The sequence below is a fragment of the Cupressus sempervirens genome, chromosome 3 (assembly GCF_028749045.1).
Source record: "Cupressus sempervirens isolate cs-2001-9-10 chromosome 3, ASM2874904v1, whole genome shotgun sequence".
Taxonomy (NCBI): domain Eukaryota; kingdom Viridiplantae; phylum Streptophyta; class Pinopsida; order Cupressales; family Cupressaceae; genus Cupressus; species Cupressus sempervirens.
The window spans coordinates 553,168,185-553,193,850 of NC_143120.1; the positions used below are offsets into that span (position 1 = coordinate 553,168,185).

The 25,666-nt window shown below is 39.1% G+C and overlaps 3 protein-coding genes across 3 annotated transcripts in view; all 3 read left to right on the top strand.

The window, feature by feature from the left end:
• Positions 1–25,666, top strand: part of GSH2 (glutathione synthetase 2) — a 220,641-nt gene that overhangs the window by 116,063 nt on the left and 78,912 nt on the right. The window lies entirely within an intron of this gene.
• Positions 6,020–10,567, top strand: LOC149567618 (uncharacterized). Its single transcript, XM_089820873.1, has 2 exons — positions 6,020–7,849; positions 10,188–10,567. Exon 1 carries the CDS (start codon positions 6,863–6,865, stop codon positions 7,424–7,426), a length of 564 nt encoding a protein of 187 aa, XP_089676999.1. The 5' UTR covers positions 6,020–6,862; the 3' UTR covers positions 7,427–7,849; positions 10,188–10,567.
• Positions 23,225–25,628, top strand: LOC149567619 (uncharacterized). The gene is made up of 5 exons (XM_089817501.1): positions 23,225–24,117; positions 24,263–24,561; positions 24,718–25,111; positions 25,209–25,432; positions 25,543–25,628. The coding sequence occupies exons 1-3, from the start codon at positions 23,699–23,701 to the stop codon at positions 24,927–24,929; spliced, it is 930 nt and encodes a 309-aa protein (XP_089673627.1). The 5' UTR covers positions 23,225–23,698; the 3' UTR covers positions 24,930–25,111; positions 25,209–25,432; positions 25,543–25,628.

Consider the following 25,666-nt stretch of genomic DNA (forward strand, 5'->3'; position numbering starts at 1 on the left):
ACATGCTCATAAATACAAAAAATACATACTATTAAGATACAATTTGGTAGGTATCTAAACATTTTGCTCTTATCCCAATCGCTTGTAGGATTCCTTTTTCCCGCATCGCCTTCATTTTCCCTTCCAACTCCAGTCCTTTGAACTTCCTGTTGTCCTTCATTGACATCCTCTATCCAGTTTCACATGTTTTCTAGCACTTTTTTTCATGCTGACTTTAATTGGACTTATGGACTACATTTCATTGTCTAGTTCCTATGCTCGCATTTGCATCAAAATCTGACAAAGGCTTCCACTGCTTTTATTTTTCATTTCTTCTTGTATGGAGTTCTTGTTGACTTCTGGACATATAATTTCCACTTGGAGATCTATCTTGATAGATGTATTGCATGTAATTTCCGCATTTCTTTGTATTGCCTCTTGCACTTGTTTCATTCCTTTTGTGGAGTTTTGTTTAATTTTAGGACTTCCGTTCTCTTTACTAGTTTCAACCACTACTGCTGATTTAAAACCCTACATGTCATGTTTTTGCCTTTTGTTTTGCCTACCATCCCCTCTTCATGATCTTCCCAACTACTCACTTGAACTTCCTAGAAATGGCATAAGTGCTTGATGCATCTGCTACAACCATCAAATTAATCTTTTCCACTCAAAAAACTTTGTTTATCGCAAATGGGTGGATCCAAGCTCAATATTGATGGCAGACAATGGAGAATAACATTTCACCATTGATTTGTGTAAAGTTACTGTAAATTCTTCTTAAACAAACTGATATAAAACCTTTCTAGTGCTGGAGTTGAACTTGATCAGTTAAGGATGATATATAAGTCCTTCTTACTGAGATACCAATTCTGCAATAATATATATATATATATATCCTGCTATTAATTCAAATGAGGCAGAGGATGTTAAAGGAGCAGACTTCTTTCTATTATGTGTCCTTTATCCACATCCCAATGTCATATAAATAGGGCACCCAAAAGTCATGTCCTAAGAAAGGACATAACTCTTTCTAGGTCGGCCCCATAAACCAAATGATAAATAAGCCCAGATCGGCATCTCATCTTTAAACAGATTTAGTTAGTAAATTTACCAACACTAAATATGATAATTAGAACAATAACAAATGCTCTAAAAGGGACACCGATTAGGTAAGTATCATAAGTTATTTAAATAGGTTAAATCCATACAAAGGATATTAATGCATTGCTAGATCTGTAGGATCAGCAGTCCAGACCATTATGTTATCAGAGTTATTTTAGAATTAACAATTTGGTGGCTGAATTCTTGATGTTGATGATTTCCACACCAGCTCTATGTTGTCATTCCAGCAGATGTTAAGAGATTAAGACTTGCATTACATGTCACATTAATGAGGTCGAGTTCTTAGTTAAATTGTTTGAAGGATTTGACAACCAAACCAAGTGCTGTAAACATGAGTTCATTTTTATAGAAAAATGGTTAGTCATTTTTTGATGTTGATCATAGTAACATGGGGACGCATCCCCCCCCTTTTTACCCGACATCTCGGAGACTTCAATGCATCGGAGACTTGGGGACTCTGTCTCCTCGTCCCCAGCGGCACCACCAGATTCCACCACCTCCACCGAGGATGGGGGTCATTCTGATTTTCACTATTTGCAGATTCGGCTATTTATGTTTAATGTTCGATGTTCCAATTCAATGCAATGTTCAAGTATTCACTCTTTTATATCTTTATATCCTATATTGCAATACATATTTTCATAACTAGCATTTTTAAGTACCATATGCATAGATATATTCACCCCTCTTGTCCCCCGCTGCCATCCCCCTACCATCCCCACGCCATCCCCAAATTAAGGCCCCTCTGTCCCCCTGTCCCAGAAACTTGTCCCCTCGTTCCGCCGTCCCCCCATCCCCCAGGGCAGTGTAACTATGATGTTGATGTGACTGCAAGTTTTGAGCATCTTGTAGGGTTTTAGATCTTGCAAGTACAACTTGTTGAGCATCTCATTTTGCAAATCCCAAAGATGTATTTAATGTACTGCAGATATTTGTAATTGGAAGTTTCCTTGGCCATTTGGAGATCTTCAAGGGAACTCCTAAGTTAACAAGTCTTTAAACATTCTATCTTTAGCTTTTCTCTCACCACATTCTTACTTATTGGATTTGTAATGGTCATTTCTTTATTGCTTATAGTTTTTTTGAGTTTGAAGAGGAATTATCAAGCATTTTGAATTATTGATTTCATTTCTCTTTTATTATCCCTTAGTGTTTTTTCTTTTGGTAAATTGCAACTTTGTAATTCAATAAAAGGTGCCAGTCCTAGAAATAATGATCCTTAATGTACTTTAAATTTAAAATTATCTTTTAACTATTCATTTGGGAGTAGGAAGTTAGCTTGTGTTTATTTGATGATTTAATATTGTTTCAAGGGAAGCACAAATTGGTAGCTCATAATTGGTGGTGAGCATTGAGTGATGGCATCTACCATCAACACATTAGTCAATCTACACATTCATCAATTAGAGATCACACTATTTTGATATGGATTTAAAGGTTTTTATGTATGAGCTTTCAATAATGAGATTATGCTTGAGAAGACCACTTTTGATTTAATAATTGCCAGAGAATGCCTACTTTGCTTGGTGAGTACAACAGTAGTAGAGGAAGAAGGATCACATATTATTTAATGTCCCTGATTTAGCAGGTCTTCGGAGCTTGGCAATGTCAGTTCGTCATCTTGACCCTCGTGAGTTGGCACTTAGATTCGAGGGTCTCAGGTTGTGTGACTTGTTGTTTATAGTAAGTTAGGTGAGTAAGGTTTCCATTTTTGATAGTGCAGTGGTGACACCTTGACTCCAGACTTCATCAGTATTTTACTGAACTTTGTCAATTTAATGCATATAGCAAGTTATCTGTTAAGTTAATAAATAACTTTATAAGCTTCATTATCTAATTTGATGGTGTGTTTAAGACGCCTTTTCAGTGAATGGTCTCTTTGAAGCTATATGGCGTTGGTGTGTAAGTGAAATCTTGGGGTTGTTATTCTTGTAAAATGTAGTCCTCTTGGAAATCAGACCATCTCATATTTTGCTTTGTTTTCATGAAATTGAAGAGCAGAAGGGTTTTTGCATGGGGTTTGGAGAAATTGAAGATTTCTCATATCTGATTTGCACTTTGAGTTGGCTCACATTGCTAATGAATAGTGTTGTATTTGGCTCTGAGGAATGAAGATTTTTTTGCTGTGAATCAATCAATTTATACTTTCGTGATTGGAGTGAGGAAGAAATGCCATTTTGGTGTCAAGATTCTCTGCAAGATTTCATCAACACTACTGCTGTTGGAGTATTTGATGTGCTGCGATCCAAACTACAATCTGTACACTTGCAATCAGAATTAAATGGTGGGGTGGCTTTTCTTGGAGGCTACGATTATGATATTCTAGCAGCGTTTTCATGCTGGCAATGTTTCTACATCAAGGGACAATTATAGAATATTGGCATGGGTTTTTGTATACTGATGCAAGTTGATTCCCATTCCCAATTATTCCAATGTCTATCTACATTACCAGGTACCTTCAATTAAAATAAGTTTTTCATATGGTATTTGCAAATTGTACATACTTTGCAATCTGAATTAGGTTGGCTTTCAAAGTTAGTTATTCTTTGCATTCAATTTTGTCTTATCTCTATATATAGAAAATGCCAAATTAACATATATATCCAAAATAACAAAAAATTGCAAAATTTCACAAGTCAAACACAAAAAAAACAATATTTCATAGCTTCAGAGTGAGCCAGTAGGGTTCATTATAGTGGTTTCCTACCAGTCTAGAGGGCATTGGGTTTATTATGGCACGACAGTTTATGCTGGGAGTTCATTACACTCATAGGGGTAGGACTTCACCATGAAGTGAGGGTGGACAAGAGACTTAGTTCGGCATCATGGGTAATAGAGATGTTGGTTGTTCAGGTAATAATAGGGATGTTGGTATAGGCTCAAACATTGATGGAGAGGCTATGGAGACGCTCAAGGATCTTGCACGTCCAAAATTACAAAAAAGTTGCAAAATATCAAAAGTCAAACACAAAAAAGACAATATTTCAGCATAGCTTCAACATGAGCCAGTAGGGCTCATTATAGTGGTATCAGAGTTGTTTCCTGCCATCTTATAGGGAACTGGGTTCATTATGGCACAATGGCTTATGCCGATAGTTCATTACACTCACAGGGGTAGGACTTCACCACTAGGTGAGGGTGGACAAGAGACTTAGTTTGGCATCCTAGATGACAAAGATGCTAGTGGTTCTGGTAATAACAAGGATGCTAGTACAGGTTCTCACATTGATAGAGAGGCTAAGGAGTTGCTCAGGGACCTTGCACATGGTGTTCTACAGTAGTTATTTGAGACTTTGCAGTGCATCGCTCTTCCTAGAGGACGTAGCAAAGATTGAGGTACTAGTAGTTTTTTAGTTATCTCTCACAGGTCGAGAGTTGATGATAGGGTGGACCATACAGGTACATATGATAGACCACAACGACCTACTTTTTGGAGACCTGAGTCATATGTGGTGAGTACTGAGACTGAGGCTACAACATTTGTTGACAATGTGGTGGCCCATTATATAGAGTGGGATGGTTTACCACAAGTAATTAAGCAGAACCTAAACTTTGATAGATTTCTAGCACAGAAGAGAGAGCACACTGTAATGTTCCCAATTTTAATTAATTTGGGGCCCATTAATTATTAATGTTTGTATTGGTGGGTTCCGATTGATGTAGTATATCTCAAATCCATTTTTAATTAATTGTTCCATAGGTGTTGACCGTCAGCTATCTTTGTACACCCTCGAGATGTTTATCTGAAGGGTATTTAAGCACGGCATGTAGATTGTAGTCAGTATGCTTTTGGATTATTTTCTATGTACTGCAAATTCCTGTTGGAGTTCTTTGTTATTCGCCATTTCAGAAGTGAAAGACCTTGCCTATTTGGTTTGTCTCGGTTTTGGTGGGAATTAACCCTCACCCTATTCCATCTGTGTATTTCTTGATTTAATTCTTGCAAATATCGATATATATTTTTACGAAGTGACTTTGTTGGTATCTCTTGTTTGCATATCTAGATTTCTTATCAAATATTATTCATCTTTGGATCAACAGTAACTTCTCGACAAGCCACAACTTGCAAACTGTACCCCGTCACAAGGCTACCGTACGGATTGATCCCGTATGGCCTCGACAGAAGCTACTGTACGACCTTGGCTGAAGCTGCTGTATGGCCTTGACACTGTACGACCTTCCTGGCCTTGTCTATCATACGGCCTCCCATTGTCCGTACTGTCAAACCCCAACATATTGTACAACCAATAAGGTACCGTACGGCCTTTTCCATCCTGCACATTGACATCGTACAGTACACACCTTGAGGCACTGGAAAGACTACCCGAGGCATGGAGGAGAACTATCAGAGGCACGGAGGAGAACTACCAGAGGCACTGGAAAGACTACCCAAGGCACGGAGGAGAACTACTTGAGGCACAGAGGAGAACTACTGGAGGCACTGGAAAGACTACCCGAGGCACGGAGGAGAACTACCAGAGGCATTGGAAAGACTACCCGAGGCACGGAGGAGAACTACTGGAGGCATGAAGAAGAACTATCGAAGGCACAGAGGAGAACTATCGGAGGCACTAGAAAGACTACCCGAGGCACGGAGGAGAACTACCTAAGGCACAGAGGTGAACTACTGGAGGCATTGGGAAGACTACCTGAGGCACTGGGAAGACTACTTGAAGCACGAAGGGAGAACTACTTGAAGCATTTGCTACTGGGAGCACACAACAAGGCTACCTAAGTAATTGCTTATGGGTCGAGATCCCCTTTTTTAGCCGATATTGCATTTGGATTGAGATCACCTACAGTTTGAGTTCCCCTTAGGAACATTATAGTGGAATCAGATCCAGATCTAGTGATCTTGCTAGCCTGTTGGCATGATTGAGAGATTTTGGGATTGGGATGACGTTATGGCGCCAAGCAGCTACAGAGACTGGTGGTTGAAGCCACTACATGGGATTGGAAAGGAGCTCAATGAAGGTGTTGATCTTCCATTAGATTTGTTGGAAGTATGTTTGTGTAAGGTTAACCAGTTACCTTCAAGATTTATACAGAGAATCCTCTCACCGATTAGAGATGCCTTAAGTCAACCCAGGCTTTTAAGACACCACGACAAGGGGAAAAGGTTGGCAGTTGTAGCATGTCTCAATGAGATCTTGAGAATATAGACTCCTAGAACACCATATGATGATAGCACCATGATAGAGATCCTGCATTTGATTGTTGACAGCTTTCAGAGTCTAGATGACATTAGTTCTGATCCCTTTTACAAAAAATCTACAATCTTGGAGAATTGTGTAAATGTTAAAATGGGTAACCTCCTCTTAGATCTCAAATTGCAAAATCTAGTCAATGACATGTTTCATCACTTTTTGACCACCATCAAGGAAGATCATGATACTAAGGTTTCAGTTGCTATGGAGAGCCTTATGATTTCGTGCATTGAGGAGATGGATGAAATATCCCAACCCATCACATCTATGTTATGGGCTATTCATAATCTTGAACGTGTCCCCTCTATAGTTGCATGTAGATTGGTCAGTCATATTTTCAAGCATTATGAAGAAAAACTAATATCTCATTTGCACAAGTGGGAGAAAATAGATGACAGTAATAAGGATGATGCATTACACCAGAAGGAAGGCATTATTACAAGCTGCTCCAAGAGGAATTGCTAAATCTTTCTTGTACACCAGCTTGGGGAGAACACCAAAAAATTGAAGAGGTTGCTTGCATAGATCTTGTGAAGACATGTGCAGATCAAGTTATGCCTATCACCAAGGTTGTTGCTGAGACTGTGTCTGTCATCGATGGTTATGTCCGTCGCCAAAGTTGTATGTCCATCACTGTGGTTGTATCCGTCATGATAGTTGTGTTTGTTTTTATCATTGTCGCTGTGGCCATCGTCGTGTTTATCGTCGTCACCATGTTTGTTGCAAAGTCCCTCGCCAGGTCCGTCACCGTCATGTCTGTCACCATTGTTGTGTCCATCATCGTCATCGAGTTTATGTCAGTCACCATAATGTTTGCCATTTTCGTGTCTATCTTTATCGTTGTGTTCGTCACCATCGTCGAGTTTGTATCCATCGTCGTCATCGTATCCGTCACCATCATTACTGTCGTAGTATTCATCGTCGTCATTGTGTCTGTCACCATTGCTGTGTCAGTCACCGTTGTTGTGTCCATTACTGATGCCGTTGTATTCATCGTCATTGTTGCATTTGTCACCATTGTTGTGTCAGTCACCGTCGTCGTGTCCGTTATTGACGCCGAGCTTGTGCCTGTCGTCGTCGTGGTCATCCGAGTCATTATTTTGTGCCCTCCAGTGTAGCTACAACTGTTGAGACATTGCTCATTGTTGAGGCTCTATCTATTGTTAGGGTTTCAACCAGGGTTTTGTGTGCTGCCAAGGTTTTATCTATAGCTAGAATTGCTAGGCTTGAACCAACATCGACGTCTGTGTGTATGACCATACTCGAAGAGATTGATGAACATGATGACATCGATGTATGTTATGATTAGCATCCTTGGGATCCCGGTGACTCAGGACACGACAATGTTTATATCAGAGTGGTGCAACGAAAGTTTGATGAATATTTACTCTCCTTTCTTAAGTGTGTGTATGTGATCATGATGCTACATGAAGACTTCAGAAGATACAACTATCGACCTCCATGAATGGTTTGGGATCTTGGAGTTACAAATTGCTTGAGGACAAGCAATTTTTGGGCGGCAAGGATTTCTAATTTTCCCAGTTTTAATTAATTTGGGGCTCAAGTTATTAATGTTTGTATTGGTGGGTTCCAATTGATTTAGTATATCTCGGACCCATTTTTAATTAATTGTTCCATACGTGTTGACTATCGGCTATCTTTGTACACCCTAGGGATGTTTATCCGAAGGGTATTTAAGCATGGCATGTAGATTGTAGTTAGTATGCTTTTGGATTATTTTCTATGTACTGTGAATTCCTGATGGAGTTTTGGATCGTTCGCCATTTCGGAAGTGAAAGACCTTCCCTATTTGGCTTGGTTTCGGTGGGATTCAATCCTCACCCTATTCTGTCTGTGTACTTGGCTCAGATTTGAAAGATTAGAACATCTTTTGTATGTGGAATATTATTATTGTTTGGCACAAGTTTGTATCTATTTGGTATCTAGTTTCCTGCAAGTTATTTGTGTTAAATATATTGCATTTGCATTACATATTGCGTTGTCGAATTGCTCTGCATTTCTCTAGCCATACTACATCACCGTGCACCACATCCGCACCATCCACCGACTGGACTCCCTCTAGATGGACATCAAACAATCATACAACCATCTCCATAACATTCAGTACAGCCTTTAGACAACCGTACGACCATCTCCTTAGCATCCCGTACGACCTCCAAACAACCATTTAACCATTATTCCCTCCCTTCTAGTACGAACTTCCTATACACCTACCATACGACTTCACCCATCACCGTATGAACATCCTTATTGGATCGTACGATCACCCTTTTCGCCTCCTGACTCCACCGTACCTAATGCACTAACTACCCAAGGCATGGAGGAGAACTGCCTGAGGCACTGGAAAGACTACCCGAGGCACGGAGGAGAACTACCTAAGGCATTGGGAAGACTACTTGAGGCACGGAGGAGAAGTACCTGAGGCACTGGAAAGACTACCCGAAGCACGAAGGGAGAACTACTTGAGGCATCGGAAAGACTACTTGAGGCACGAAGGAGAATTACCTGAGGCACTGGAAAGACTACCCGAGGCATAGAGGAGAACTACCTGAGGCATTGGAAAGACTTCCCAAGGCACGGAGGAGAACTACCTGAGGCACTGGAAAGACTACCCGAGGCATGGAGGAGAACTACCTAAGGCACAGATGAGAACTACTGGAGGCACTGGAAAGACTACTCAAGGGACAGAGGAGAACTACCTGAGGCACGGAGGAGAACTATCGGAGGCACTGGGAAGACTACTTGAAGCATTTGCTACTAGGAGCACACGACAAGGCTACCTAAGTAATTCCGTGCCTTAGGTAGTTCTCTGTGCCTTGGGTAGTCTTTCTAGTGCCTCCTGTAGTTCTCCTCTGTGCCTCAAGTAGTTCTCCTCCGTGCCTCGGGTAGTCTTTCTAGTGCCTCCGGTAGTTCTCCTCTATGCCTTCGATAGTTCTCCTTCGTGCCTCAGGTAGTTCTCCTCCGTGCCTTAGGTAGTCTTTCCAGTGCCTTTGGTAGTTCTCCTCTGTGCCTCAGGTAGTTCTCCTCCCTACCTTGGGTAGTCTTTCCAGTGCCTCCAGTAGTTTTGCTTCAGGTAGTTCTCCGTGCCTCGGGTAGTCTTTCCAGTGCCTCGGGTAGTTCTCCTCCATGCCTCGATAGTTCTCTATGCCTCGGGTAGTCTTTCCAGTGCCTCAGGATGTGTGTCGTACGATGTCAATGTGTAGGATGGAAAAGGCCGTACGGTACCTTATTGGCCGTATGGTATGTTAGGGTTTGATCGTACGAAAAGTGGGAGACCGTATGATAGACAAAACCAGGAAGGCCGTACAGTGTCAAGGCTGTACGACAGCTTCAGCCAAGGTCGTACAACAGCTTTTGTCGAGGCCGTACGGTATTAGTCCGTACTGTAGCCTTGTGATAAGATACAGTTGGCAAGTTTCCGCTTGTCGGGAAGTTACTGTTGATCTGAAGATGAACAATATTTGATAAGAAATCTAGATATGCAAACAAGAGATACCAACAAAGTCACTCCACAAAAATATATCTCAATATTTGCCAGAATCAAATCAAGAAATACACAGATGGAATAGGGCAAGGGTTAATTCCCACCGAAACTGAGACAAACCAAATAGGCAAGGTCTTTCACTTCCGAAATGGCGAATAACAGAGAACTCCAACAGGAATTTGTAGTACATAGAAAATAATCCCAAAGCATACTGACTACAATCTACATGCCGTGCTTAAATACCCTTCGGATAAACATCTCGAGGGTGTACAAAGATAGCCGACGGTCAACACCTACAGAACAATTCATTAAAAATGGGTCCGAGATATAGTAAATCAATTGGAACCCACCAATACAAACATTAATAACTTGAGCCCCAAATTAATGAAAATTGGGAACATTACACACACTAGAGGTAGGCATGGGTTATATCCATAGATCCACCTACCTTCCAGGAGGCTATGAAGAAGGAAACCCTTAAGAAGGTTGATAACTCTGATTCTAAGAGAGCTATTGTAGCCTCTCTAAGAGAGCTATGGTAGCATCTCTAGATCAAGAAACACTTAATGATCTAAGGAGGAAGAGGCCAATATAGAAATACAATGTTGATAAAGGATTCGATTCACCCAAAATTTGTCATAGGGAAGTAATGGAAAATATTGAAGAAAATTCATAGGGGATCTAGAGAAAATTATGATAGAACACCCTGTCTTACACAAACACAGGAGGAATAATCTCATTAATTCTACATTATAATAAAAAGAAACTATCAAAAAAGAAAATGAGCGGGAGATAAAGACAAAAGGAAAATAATTAAAATAATCCCTTTTCAAGAACCAGTTACTACACCTTGGAAGTAAGTGGGAGGTACTATATTTTGAAAAGATAGACAGGGGTAGGGGTTTAAGAGTTTTAAAGTGGAGAACTGAAGGGGCTTCTATTTCACAATTGTCTTTATGTTGCGGATAGGGGAGTTCTTAAATTTTAATATTGTAGTCAAAAGAGATGCTATTTCTTTCACAATAGTCTTTTTGCTTTAGGAAGAGTAATCTTTTGATTTCTTAACTAAAGAAGAGGACATTTGTCTTTCCAATAGTTTTAACACATAATTTGTTTTGGATGTTGAAATAATGAAGTGTTTATGAGACTTTGAGTTCATCATCATTTTCTTCAGATTTCATTGAGCTTTGCCTCATAGGAACTATTTTCAACATCATATTTATTTACCCAACTATGCATGTATTGAATTCTGGAACTTTATTTTGAGGTTTAATTGTCTTTTAATAGAATGTACGTTTCTTGATTTATTTAGCTATTGACCGTGGATGTGGTGGAAATAGGCTTTGTACTAATCTCTAATGTTTATTTTGTTTATGCATTTAACTCTCTTCGCATCTACGTCATTTTTATACATAGATGTTGGTACCTTTGATGCTTTCTAGTAAAAAGCATATCAAAGATATAAAATCCATTGCAAACAAAGAGGGAGTTGTACCTCTCACTTTAGACGAAGGTTACCAATCTCATGACAACCTATCCAACTATTGGTTGCATTTTGTCTTTCATTCTGGGCATAAAGAGTTAGTTTGTGTGATTATTTTTGGGAAGACAAATCTGTTTACCAACAACATATTAGGAGGTTGTGATATTGCTATCAGGTTTTAGCTATATAGTTTTTTAAGTCAAACTCATTAACACATGTTTCATGAGTAGTGGTCCACAAGAACCCATCTCTCATGAGAATGAATGGAACACATAGCACTCATTGCATATAGGAGGTACTTGTGAACTACTCATGAAATATGGATCAATGAGTTGACTAAAAAAGTTACACAATTGAATCCTTACAGCAATATCACAATTTGACTTGCTATATAAAATATCTCCTACTATCAATATTAAGAGGTTCTAAGTGTCATCCTTTCCAAGTAAGTGCAGTACTAATGAGACAAAGGGTGTCATAAACTCATAATGTCATTAATGAGGGTCCTGTGGCAAAACGAGAAATACAAGTTGAGAACTTTGTAGGATTCTATAGTTGAACATACAATTGGATGAGCACACACTCACTCATGACTTTTATGTGATTGGGATTGGCGAGACATTATTTTACAAATTTCGTGATTGTTGACTGAATTGCCTCCCCCCTTACCCCCCATATAGATAAGTTGTAGGGGGGTAGTGATATAGAAGAGGGTGGAGGCATTCCTTGTGTTTGGCAAGGTCAACATTGACGTATACAGTTCAGCCTCGATTAAATCTCACAATAGAGACTATTCTACATTACTTCATTGTTGTGGAAAGTTGGAGAATGTAGCAATTAGATTGGCACAACAAACATTGGGGAAGGACAAAATGTTGGATGGTGAATTTGGTTGTTTTATATAGATGATTATCCACTCGATTTTGAGGAGAGTAAAAGGCTAGAAATGACATGCAACTTGCGACATAATATTCCTTGCTGTAGTTTGTTCTAGCCTCCAGGGTTGATGTGGGATCCTGATGATTGGTTTACATGTGCGGTTTTCTTGAGGGCAAGAAATTTTAGGGTGGGAGAACCTGCAGTGTCCCAATTTTGACATGCTTGGGAGATTAAATGTTCTTAGTTTCCTTTGGCACATGTTTTTATACTAATTGATTTCGTTTATGTGCAATTACAGGAGGTAGTTACGTAAAGTGTCTGCTCCCCTCTCTTCTAGGTGAGAATTGACACAAATCCATGTTTTTTGACTCCCTTGCGTGCGGTTATGATGGCATTCTTATTTACCAATCTCTTAAATTGGGTATTTACAGTTATGTTGTGTGATAAACTGTGAAATTTCCTTATTTAAATTCATATTTTTTTTGTAATTATGAATGAGAAATAAAATAATCTCATTGGACCTATAAGTTAAATATGATAATAAATTGAATAATTAAAATAATGGTAAATGAATGATCATTATAATTAAGATAATGCTAAATGAATGATTATTATAATAATAAATTAAATACTTAACATAATGATAAATGAATGAGTATCATAATAATAAATTAAATAATAATTAAGATAATAAATAAGTGAACATTATAAATAATAAATTAAATAAATAACAAAAGATTGAACATTATAGTTATAATTTAATATTAGGAATCATAAAAAAATAATCAATGAAACCATCATGACTATATTACAAGCGAATGAATACCTTGATACAACGCGTCGTTTGATAGAAGGTCCTTACACAGCATATATTAATGGTGTAGAAGAACATAGGGAGGGGAAGGAAAAAAAACGCAAAGAAAAAATTAGATACAACTCGCAGGCAGCGTTCTACCATTGCACAAAAATCGAGAGAGGGTTTGGCGCAGTATTATCTCCTTTGTCATTGCACTTGACATTCACAGAGGTAACCACCGGTGGAAGAAGCATATGCAGTGGAAGAAGAGAGACGTCCACAGAAGTAATTGTAGGTTACACCTTACATAAGGCAGCAAAACAGCCGGAAACCAAGAGCTCGACTTCATTTTCCGGGGCGTGGATATTGCGGGAGTCCTATTTTACCAAGCTCTGCAAGGAAACCGCTACCGGTATTCACTTGGCCATCATACCATATAAAACAGAACATTTTAATTGAGTTGTGACTAGCACGACTAGCGGAGAGATAAGGAAGATTAGTAGAGGAGGTGAAAGCGTAAACACAGGAAGCCACTATACATTCCAACAACATATACTAAACAGGTGATCAAGCATTTGCACCAGGAGGCCCTTATACCATAGAAGCATGTGACTGCTAAGTTACCTAAATGAGGCAGCATGGGAATGTGGTTTCTTTAGAGAGAGACCATGAATCCACAACTATTGAAGTAATTGAACAAGCTTATCTTTGGGTCCTTTGGAGAAGGAACTCAGAAGGCAATAAGCAGTTAGATAATTAAATTCTCGACAGGGCTTAGTTTCTTTAGAGAGAAACTGCAGGAGACTATATATATATATATATATATATATTGTAAAGTTCAGCATATGCATATGATAGAGGTCCTTGGTAAAGGAGGGATCATTACCAAGTGATTAATCAGAGATCCCTAAAGCTAGGTGCTCCTTTATGACAATTACTTAGCAAGGGTTGAGTGATTCGAAAGGAGTCTCTTCAAAGGATTAGTATTGGGTTTGAGGGTAGTTTAACACTGTAATTCTTGCAGGGTTCGGCAAGGGTTCATTACATGGTGTTTTATCTTTGGCCTCTTTGTGTTACTAAGTATCTCGCATGGGATGGTGCATATGATCCATCTCAAGAGCAAGTTTGTGGAGGTCTTAGAGAATAGGAAGTATGTGACTTTTAAGCTTTCTAGAGCCTTCAATATCTGTATTACATCAAGTGGAAGATGCAATTGTTTAACTCTCGGCTTAAATTGATTATTGAATCACCCTAATGCCTTAACATCCGAAGAATCTTCTTGTAATAGTCATGATCTTGAAATGGGTCAGTGCTGCCACAAGTCTTATTGTGGGCACTTTTGTGCTTCCCTCTCTATGCTCTTGGGAGGTTTTTTCTCTACAAATTGACAATTATAGTTTCTTTGAAGGGCCATTGGGCAAAGCTTGAGGTTTTGGTATGATAGTCCGTCTTTAAGGTAATTGCTCTTGTGGGTGGGTTCCCAAAGGGCTTTCATAATTGGCTTTATACCTTCAAGTTGAAAGAAATAGCTAATGATGTAATGATTCTATTGAGCTTATATTTGTATCTTACTAAGCTCTGTCATAGATATAAAATAATTGTGAAGGTGGGTTTTCCCCTCTCCGTGTAAAATTATATGCAATTTTCATATGACTAATACAAGTTCAATCCTTGTGCCTTTAACCAAAAGAAGTAAGGAAAATTAAGTTATTTAATATTATGACTCAAAGTATATAAGATAATAATAAATAATCATTAACTTCAATTAATGTCACTAATCAACAATCAGTAGGAAAATTAACATCAAAGCATATGGAACAGGTCTATGGGCGCTCTTACAGTTTTTGAATTAGTGGGCTCGTTTTCAGGCGGGAAATTGGTTGGGGAGAACTTGGCCAGAGGTACAGACCCTGGAGGAACTGTGGGGAAGCCTGGGAAGATTGCTGGGTTGAGTTCCGTGTCTTTTGAGAATGATGTTTTGTTTGGACATGTTTTAGACACTTTTTGTGGGGTCCGTGATCTGCCCTTGGATTCCGCCTTCGTATCTCGTGTGTTGGGTCAAGATAAAGAGGAAAAGAAAGATAATGTGGAATCAAATAAAGTTTATTCCTCTATTGGAGAGAAGACAGGGTCCTCAGATTAGAAGAGCTGGTCTTCACTTTTCGGCAGGAAACCTATTGGAAAATCTTCTTTCCTGCCGGTGACTTCGAAAACTAGTTGGGAGAAAGGTGAGTTCCAGGTTTTTATCCTTGATCCCTTAGTGGATTTCTCTGTTTCTTCCATGGATTTTACGCTAGTGGGCAAATTTCTGGAGGCAAGACCAGATATTGATTCTCTAAGGATAATGATTAAGAGGAAATGGGCTATTCGTGGGGAAGTGGATATTGCTCCCATGCTGAATGGTTTCTTTCTGTTTATTTTTAACTGTAAGGAAGATATGGAAATGGTTCTTTGTGGAGGCCCTTAGCCTTTTGGAAAAAGTTCTCTTACTATCAAAAAGTGGGAGCCTAATATGGTTTTATCTGATTCCTCCTTCCTTACTACCCCTATTTGGGCCAGACTTCCCGGTCTTCCTCTTGAATTCTGGCATGAGGACATTTTTAAGGGTATTGCCAGCTCTTTTGGTGAACTGGTGGCTCTGGATAATGCTACTGCGACCAGATCCAAACTCCATAGTGCTAGACTGTATGTGAAGGTGGTGGATCTGAATCATCTCCTAGACAAAGTGGAATTAATTTCTAAGCTTGGTAAGAAAACCCAAGAAATCTTTTTTGAAGATCTTCCTAATGCTTGTTATGCTTGTAAGAAGCAGGGTCATTTAGTTAAAAACTGTCCTTCCAAGAGCAAAAATCTCTTCAGTACTGAGAAGGTAGCGAATAAGACTAAGGTTCAGCAAAAGAAGGTTTGGAAACCTAAACATGTCCAGCCCACAGAGAAGAAAGAGTATGAGAATGCAAAAGTTCCACCAGCGATTGTGGATATTGGTTCTAAGCCTCTTCTTGATGATGGGGCTAGGCTCGTGTTTGATACGGAGAAAAAGAAATCTGAAAAAGAAGTGGTTGGCTTACAACTTGATCCCATTTTACCTGAACAAGGAATAGATGAGCTGCTGGACTTATCAAAGCAAATTGTTCTCTATCGAAAGATGGAGGATAAATGGGGTGATCAGGATGAGAAGTTTGAGCTTGAGGAAGGAGAATTCTTGGCTGAATCAGGAGCCCATAGTGAGGAAAAACCAACTCAGTCCAGGGAGTTGCAGGCTTTTGACCCTGTTTTTTCACAGGATACTTTTATAAAGGACCTTCTTGTCCTAGAAGCTGTCAAAGAAGATGGAGGTATCTCACAGCTTAAACTAAACTCAAGGAAAAGGGCTGAAAAAAAGAATAATATAAAGGGGGTCGAGACTCGAAGCAGTAAACTTGATTCACATACTAAAGTGAATCCCAAAGCCTTGACTCCAGTAAAATCTGGTAAAAAATTAGATCAGCAGTCCAAGTTGAAACCAGATGTTGGGTCCTCGAATGGATGTGGAAGGAAATCTTCTAAGAAAACCAGGGAGATAGAAAGCTTGCAGAATATTGCTGATGGTTGTCAAGCAACTATTCTGGATTATAACCCAAAAAAATGGAAATGAAAATTATTACCTGGAATATTAGGGGGTTGAACAGTTATCATAAACTAGATGTTGTTAGGAATTTTGTTAGAGAACAAAAACTTGATTTTCTTCTGCTACAGGAAACAAAGATGAATAAAGAGAAAGCAGAGCAAATAAAAGCTTTTAAAAATTACTCTTTAAATGCTAGTAGTTCAGAAGGTGCTTCAAGGGGAACCCTGATGCTATGGAAAAAAAATTGCTTTGCTGGGACAATTTTGATTGCCAATAAATACTTTATGATTGCTAAAATTACCAGTGCTGATCAAAATGAGGACTGGTATATTGTGAATATATATGCGCCCAACATGAAAAGCCAAAGGAAGAAGGTTTGGGATTCTATATCCAACTTTAAAAGTATAGATTACTCTGGACGATGGATAATCATGGGAGACTTTAATGTCCCTCTTTATGATCATGAAAAAATGGGAGATAATGTTACCTAGCTTGAAGGAAGAATGGACCTAAGGGAGTTTATTAACAAAGAGGGTCTATTGGATATGGATCTTCATGGCATTCAGTTCACTTGGAGTAATAAGAGAGTTGGTAATGATTGTATTCAGGCTAGGCTTGATCGTGCTCTTATCTCTTCGGATTGGTCTAAAGATTTCATCTGCAAACTAGAAGCCCACCAGAAAATTGGTTCTGATCATTTCCCTCTTATCTTCTCTGCTATCAAGTTTAGTTCGAAGAGGAATTTTCCTTTTAGATTTGAAAAAATGTGGATGAAGCACTCTTAGTTTGAAAGAAAAATGGAAGAATGGTGGAATATCAAAATTGATGGTATTGCTCTCTTCAGAGTGACTTCTAAACATTAAAAATGTCAAAAAGAAAGTTAAAATTTGGAACAAAAATTGCTTTGGGAACATCTTTGAGAATAAATCTGTTTTGAAAGAGGAGATCCAAAATATTCAGGATAAAATTCAGAAGGAGGGATACACCCCTGACCTTCTTTTAGAAGAAAATGATAAGCTGTCTCAATACCATGACATCATTACAAAATAGATCTACTGGAGGCAAAGATCTAGATTGATATGGCTGACTGAAGGAGATAAAAATACCAAAATTTTCCATCTATCCACGCTAAAGCATAGAGCCAAATCTCACATTTCACATCTTATGAAGGGAGATTTGAAGATTAAGGAGGATAAGGACATCATGGACGAAATGGTGAATTTTTTCTCAGGGCTAATGACAGTGGATCCCTTCATCAATTTGGAACATCAGGCTGAGTTTCTTAGAGTGATCCCCACTCTGGTTTCTAAGGATCAGAACAAATTGTTAAGCTCAATTCCTAAGAATGATGAAATTTTCAAAGCTGTTTGTTCTCTAGGAGGAGATAAAGCTCTTGGTCCTGATGGCTTTCCCATGTTTTTCTTTCAGAAAGTTTGGAAACTTGTAGGAAAAGATGTTTGTGATGCGGTGAAGGAATTCTTTGGGGCAAAACAAATGCTGAAGGAAGTTAATTCCACCTTCCTGTGCCTGATCCCTAAGAAAATTGGAGCTGACTCGCCTGACCAGTTTAGGCCAATCAGTCTTTGTATTCTCTATATAAAATTATCTCCAAAGTTCTTACTTCAAGACTGCTTCTGGTGACCCCTTTGCTCATTGCTGACCAACAAAATGGCTTCACTCCAGGTAGACAAATCCTCAACTCTGTTATTTCGGCTCATGAGAATATTCATTCCTTATCTTGTTCTAACAATCAAGGATTTGTAATGAAAGTGGACATTGCTAAGGCTTATGATAGAGTTGATTGGTCTTTCCTCTCTAATATTTTGGTTGCCTTTGGCTTTGATAAGAAGGTTGTTGGACTGATTCATCAGTTAATCTCTTCTTCTTCTATTGCTGTCCTGGTTAATGGTAGCTCTTCTCTTTTTTTTAATCCCTCTCGCGGATTGAGACAAGGGGACCCGCTTTCCCCCATCCTATTTGTTATTATGGCTGATTGTTTGGGGAGGTACATTGGGGATCTAGTGTGTAGAGGAGTCATTAAGGGTTTGCAACCCTCTTCCCATCCTCTTATTTGTTCTCATGGCCAATTTGTTGATGATACCATTTTTATGGGGAAATCCGAAGTCAAAGAAGCCAGAAATTTGAAGCAAGCTTTAAATCTTTTTTCCTCAGCTTCTGGTCAACTGGTTAACTGGAATAAAATGCTGTGTTTTTTTCTCAATACCCCCATTCTTAGACAACATAAAATTGCCAAAATCCTTGGATGTTCTATTGGTTCTCTCCCTTCTTCCTATCTGGGTCTTCCTTTAGGCTTGAAGGCTCCGGATTCCTTCTGGGAAGACCTCATTAGCAAATTCAGCAAGAAGTTGGCAGGTTGGAAAGGGAACCTTTTAAGCCAGGCTGGTAAATTAATTCTTCTTAGAGCTTCTCTCCAAAGTATACCAACTTTTGCCTTAAGTCTCTTCAAAATCCCCACTAAATTTGTTGAGGCTATTGATAAAATTCAAAGGGATTTTTTATGGACTGGTTCAGAGGAAAAAAAGAGAATACCTTTAATTGCCTGGGATCATGTTTGTAAACCGGTCAGGGAAGGTGGTCTGGGTATCCGGAAAATCAGAAGCATGAATCAAGCTCTTCTAGCTAAACAAGGATGGCGTGTGTTCCATGAGAAGAAAGAATGGAGTACCATTTGGAAACACAAGTACCTCCCTAATTCTGTTTCTCTTCCTGATTTCTTCTCCTCTGCTGATGTTATTCATCCCTCCTCAATTTGGGGAGCTGTGCAAGGTACTAAGAAAATGCTTGGAGAAGGGTGCTCTTGGAAAATTGGCAATGGGTCTAGGGTGAGTTTTTGGGAAGATGTCTGGCTTAAGGATCACCCTCTGATTGAAGATGTTCAAGATCTGAATCAAGTTGACTTATGCAAGCAGAGATATGGCACTCTTGTTAGTCATTATTGGCAGAATGATTCCTGGGTTAACTTGAAGGACATTGATCAAAGTTTCTATCACATCCAATTATCTCTCAATGCTGTTTCTCTCCACCCTTCTTTTGAGGATGAGATTATTTGGTATGCTGATCCTAGTGGGCAATACAAGGTTTCTTCTCTCTTTGCTTCTAAGGAGAAGGAAAATCATCCCTTGTGGTCTCAGGCTAGGATGAAGGGTCTCATTCCTAAAATTAATTTCTTCTTTTGGGTCCTGCTTCAAAATAAAATTCTGACCCTTGATAACTTGCAGAAAAGAGGTATAAATTTGGTGAATAGGTGTATTTTATGTAAGAATGGTCTTGAAGATAGAGACCACCTGTTTCTGAACTGCTCTTATTCCCAGATGGTTTGGACTGAGATCCTAATGTATTGGAACTTGACTTGGGTTCATCATAACAATGTGGAATCTTCTTTTAAAAGCTGGAAATGCCCGTCTAAGAATTCTGATGTTCAATTTCTATGGAAAATTACTCTGCCTCATCTCTGCTGGGGTATTTGGAAAGAAAGTAATAATAGAATTTTTAGAAACAGAGAGGTTCCTGGGTGGGTGCTTGGTCAGAATATTATTAGAGCTTGTAAGGAGAATTTCAGATCTCTGAAAATATCTGATCAAACCTTTCTTATTGATAATCCTATGTTTCCTGAAAACCCTAAGACTCAAACTGATAACCCAAGATTGAATGTCACTTGGAGTTCCCCTCCGAATGGTTGGATAAAAGGAAACTTTGATGGTGCTGCTAAGGGAAATCCGGGGAGTGCGGGTTGTGGAGGTGTGTTGAGAGATCATATGGGAATAGTTAAAGATGCTATAGCTATCCCTATAGGTCAGACTAATAGTCACATTGCTGAAGCTACGATGGCCCTTTATACTATGAAAATTGCAGTGGATTTGGGATGTCCAAAATTATGGTTGGAAGGTGACTCTTTAAATATTATTAATATCCTTAATAATAAAAGTGCTATCTCATGGTCGAGAGAGGCCACTATCAAGGAGATTAAATACCTTATTCAAAAATTTGAAAAAGTTGTCATATCTCTTACCTTTCGGGAGGCCAATGTTGCTGCTGATTGGGTTGCCAACTATGCTGTCCTAATGGGGCAAATGGTGAGGTGGACCGATGAATTAACTAATCAAGTTGATCTCAAAGCAATTATTCATTATGAAGCTATTCATGCGCAGGTGGGTAAGATTTGAAAAGATTGGAAAGTTAATGATTTCGTGGAGTGATCAAATTATTGCCAGATTTTCATCCCCTATGAAGTACACTCAAATGAATGCGACGTGGTGTTCGCATGTTTCTCCGAACAAAGGTGTCTCTTTTGGTGGGAAGAAAAACAGATTTCTTTCTAACCCTCTCTTTCTATGCGTCTGGTTTTTCTGGTTTGAATGTGTTTACTATTCTCTGCTGATGGGGGGCGAACCGCGCAAACAAGAACCAAAAAACTGTGAGGCATGGAAGGCTCGCAAGGATGTTTGGAAAATTCTGCAGAAAGGAAAAGTGACTCGTTACATGGAGCGACTCAATGGTTTTAAGCCACACATCACTACGGCTTTCTTTAAGAACTGGTCCAATGACAAAGTCACTCTCCATGGTGTGACTGTGAAACTTACGGAGGAGTTTATTGCTGAGATCACGGGGCTTCCTACGGTGGGCATAAAATTCACTAAGCAAACTAGTATTTCAAATGCAGCCTACAAAAAGTTTCCGAAAACGGAAGAAGAGGAGAAGCTTCTGGAAAAGAATGGTGATTTCTTTGATGCGAACCAGATAAAGGAGATCTGGAGGGATGTTCTCTGCTGCATCCGTGACTATTTCATACTTGATGGAAGAAATAAAAGAGTTCATAAATGTCATTTTGTTTTTTTAAATCATTTCAGATATAAAGATAGAATATCTTTCCCCTTCTTTTTGCGGTTTTCTTTACTTAATAGTTTAGAAGCCCATAAGAAAAAGGAATCTAGACCCATTCTTCATGAAGGTCTGATCCTTCTTATTGAGGGATATTGTAAAAATAAGCACATTGCCTCTACTCCCTCTAAGGACAAGAAGAAAGAGCCCATTAAGAGTAAGAAGGGTGACTCTGTTAAAGGTAAAGAAAATGCCCTGAATTTGAAACCCTCTGCCTCTCAAGTTCTTGAGGATGAGGAGTCTGAGACTGATAATTCGGAAAGCTGTGAGAATTGGAAACCTGAGGATGAGGATGATACTGAAACTGGAGAGTTAAGTTCTAATTCGGACGGGTATCCGGAGACTGAAGATAATAATGAAAAAGGAAAAGAGGAAAACAATAGTGAAGGTAATTTTGAACAGAGTAAATCTAATAATGAGGGTAACCAGGTTATTTCTAGTGGGGGTAATAAAGTGGAAGATAACACTGTCGGGAATCCTGTTGAGAAGAATAAGGACCATACGGCTATTACTGCTTCTCCTGTTAAGGGGATAGAGGAAGAAAAAAGGAAGGACTCTGCTCATCTTGAGGACTATGCCGAGGGTCGAAAGGAGGATCAAACGGAAATGGAGGATATCAATGACAATGTCTGCTCCCCCCCACACGAGACTGCTGAAGATGATTGTGACGCTATGTAGAGGGATACCATACTTACCTTCTTGCATTCTGCTAAGGAGAAAGCCGACACCAGTCTCAAGGTTGATTCTTGGATCTACAATGAAATAATGGGTTTGAAGAAAAAGGTGGAAATTCTGCAACATAACCTGGATACTATCAATGCTAAACTTAGTCATATGGAAGGACAGATGGGAGACATCCCTAACAAACTTAACAACTATGAGCAGAACCTCACAATGTTAATCAAGGAGAGTAGCACTAAGATGGAACAGGTCACCTCGAGTATTTGGGCAGCCGCTACTAGCCTGGGCAAAAGGGCGAATGAAGATATCATTTCGGCTGAGGGTTCGAGCAAAAGAACAAGGTAGAGCTCGAGGAAGAGTGCTATGAAAGTTGCTGCTACTATGGATGCTGTTTCCACTCAAGAGACTGCTGCAATTGGTAAGGAAGCAGCTAAATTGATCCTAGAGCTGCAATAGTGGCACTGGGGTGGGTTCTCTGGTTTGGTGCCTGTCTGGTATTGGTCGCTGGTTGGGGACTCTGGTCTTGGTTTCTGGTTTTTTATAGTTTAGACCATAGTTGGAAAACTCGCCGAGTTTCCTAGCTCGGCGAGTTTTTCACCAGTTAACTCGCCGATTCAAAAACTCGGCGGACTGGTAAAAACTCGCCGAATACTCGGTGAGTAATCGCGAAAAACTCGGCGAGTTTTTAAAAAAAACTCACGATTTTTTGGTGAGATTTTCACCTGCGGCCTGTGACGGATTAAAGCAGTAGTGAATGTGTTTTTTTCTCATTTTTTCTTGTATTTGGATTGTTTAGAGCCTTGAGGAGTGAAGAGAAGAAGGTTTGGAGGCATTCTTGGTTGATTGCAAGTGATTCAAGGCGGATTTGAGTGGATTGTAAAGGATTCTAACCGATTTTAGAAGACAAATTTCTTTCCAGGTATGTTCATCTTATCATAGTTTGAAAACTTTTTATAGTTTTATAACAAATGTTCTGTTGTTTTTGTTGTTGTTAACTTGTTTGTAAATGTTTTCAAATCATTTAAAATCATTTTGAATTATTTTGATTTGAAACCCTGGCTTCTAAGGATATGGTTGAAGTTTGTTGTTTGCTAAGGATATGGTTGAAGTTTGAAGTTTGAAACTTTGAATCATTTGAAACCCTAGCTTCTAAGTTCTAACTTTGTTTATTCATTTTTCTATATATTTATGTGTAGGGCAGCGGTCAACCATTAAAAAAATGACAAACCCGCAAGAAGAGTGGCCACAAACACCATGACCATCTGGATATATAGGCACTCGGCCTAAAAATGGAAGAGATAAGGCATGGCGGTATGCCTATGAAGCTCCAAATCCAAATGATATTGGGAAGGTGATATGCATTCCCTGTGAGAGAATTATTTCTGGAGGCATAAACCGCCTCAAATACCACCTTGCAGGCATAAAGAAACATGACTCAAATCCTTGTCTCAAGGTAACTGATGAAGAAAAAAGATTCATCCATGCCCTACTTGCAGCTGCTGAAGAGAAAAAATTGAATAGGGAGAGGGCAAAATTAGCTATGAGGGCAACCATAGCTGAATCAGAAGGAGCTCCTTTTGATATGCAAGAGGAAGAAGAAGCACTTGAGAACATACCAGGATCTCTTCGTGGCCCACGGATCCGCAAACAAAATTTCTCATTTACCGGTTCCACTTCTTCTACGTCTCCTACTTCTTCATCATCACCATCCGGATCCCCATCAGGGATAGGTGGTTATTTTGTGCCCAGGAACACACCTAGAGCACAGCCATCATTAGAGGGCACTGCATGGTTTAAGGAGGTGCATGAGCAAACTGATATTGTAGCAACTGATTTTTGGTTTTTCAACAATATCTCAATGAATGCCGCTAATAGTCCCTATCCGGTCAATATGGTGAATGCAATGACAATATCAGGCAAAGGGTACAAGCCGCCTAATCGCAAGGATATGAGTGGAAGGTTAGTATTTTACTATTTAGTAATTGTAAATAATTGTGATTCACTTTAGTTCATTGTTATATTTTAAATCTTAATTGTTATAACTTATTTCCTAATTTTTTACTAACACTTACACTTTATTTAATATTACACCTAAATTTTGTAGGTTGCTTGACAAAGCGGTTGGTAGGGCAACATTGTTGATAGAAGACCAAAAGAAAGAGTGGAAGAAGTATGGCTGCACCATTTTATCTGATGGGTGGACAGATGGAAGAAGTAGAACCATTATTAACTTCTTGATTGCTTGCAAAGATGATGTGGTGTTTTGGAAATCTGTCGGTGCCTCCAACAAAGTGAAAAATGCAGCCACATTGGCTTTAATGTTGGAGAATGTTGTCATGGAGGTGGGAATAGAGAATGTGGTGCAAATAATCACAGATAATGCAGTAGCATATGTGGCAGCAGGTAGATTTAATTTTTTATATTTGAATCAATATGAATCATGAATGTAATGCTATGGAATCTAGATAATGGTATTATTCAATTTAGATTTGATGTAATTTGTAAATACTAAATATGGAAAGTTTGTTATTGATTATTGATTTTTTGCTAATCTTTTAGGTAGAATCCTCCAAGAGAGGCATCCCACACTTTTTTGGTCACTTTGTGCAGCACACGTCCTTGACCTTCTTTTGGAGGACATAGGAAAACTTGATTGGGTGAGTCCAATTGTGGAAGATGCTAGGCGAGTCATGAAATATATCTATAATCACCCATGGGTTCTCAGTTTGATGAGAAAAGCCACTAAAGGCAAAGATTTGATGAGACTATGACAAGGTTTGCAACGGTCTTCGTGACGTTGCAAAGTATTCTTGACCACATATTGGCTTTGAAGCAAATGTTTGTGTGTGCTGATTGGGTTGCTTCACCTTACGCAAAGAAGCCCGAAGGAGAGGCTGTGGCACGAATAGTGTTTGATGATAGCTTTTTTGCAAAGGCTAAGGAGATTGTGGAGGTAACTTCATTATATTTTTAGTGTATTCAAGTTTCATTATCAATTCATAACTTACTATGTTATTAACTAATTTGTATTTTTCAAATTTCAAATGTAGATGTCTCTGCCCCTGGTTCTAGTCTTGCGCACATGTGATGGGTAGCAATCCCCAATGGGAGGTCTTTATGAGGCCATGGATAGGGCGAAAGAGGCTGTTAGAAGTTACTATCACGGGGATAGTCTCAAATTTGACCCCATTTGGAAAATAATTGATAGGAGGTGGAACAATATGCTCCACCAACCTATTCATGCACCAGGCTACTTCCTCAATCCCAAATTCAGGTACTATGATAATTGATTGTCCTTGAAGTTGGGATTTTAAAAAGTCTTTATTTTACTTTACTTTTTAAGGTTGTGTAGTAAGACTTGATATCATTTTCTATTTGTTTTAGGGCTGATGATTCCTACTCAGATCCTAATGGAGAGGTCATGGAAGGTCTCTCTAAATGCATTGAGAGAATGATATAAAGTGAAGAGGAGAGAGACTTTATTGTGACCGAACAACAAATCTATGTG

Excerpts from the sequence above, each read along its gene's own strand:
- LOC149567618 (XM_089820873.1), top strand. The coding sequence starts at position 6,863 with ATGCCTATCACCAAGGTTGTTGCTGAGACTGTGTCTGTCATCGATGGT.
- LOC149567619 (XM_089817501.1), top strand. The coding sequence starts at position 23,699 with ATGAGGGCAACCATAGCTGAATCAGAAGGAGCTCCTTTTGATATGCAA. Across the intron at positions 24,118-24,262 it reads CGCAAGGATATGAGTGGAAG|GTTGCTTGACAAAGCGGTTG; the intron begins GTTAGTATTTTA and ends TAAATTTTGTAG. Across the intron at positions 24,562-24,717 it reads AGTAGCATATGTGGCAGCAG|GTAGAATCCTCCAAGAGAGG; the intron begins GTAGATTTAATT and ends CTAATCTTTTAG.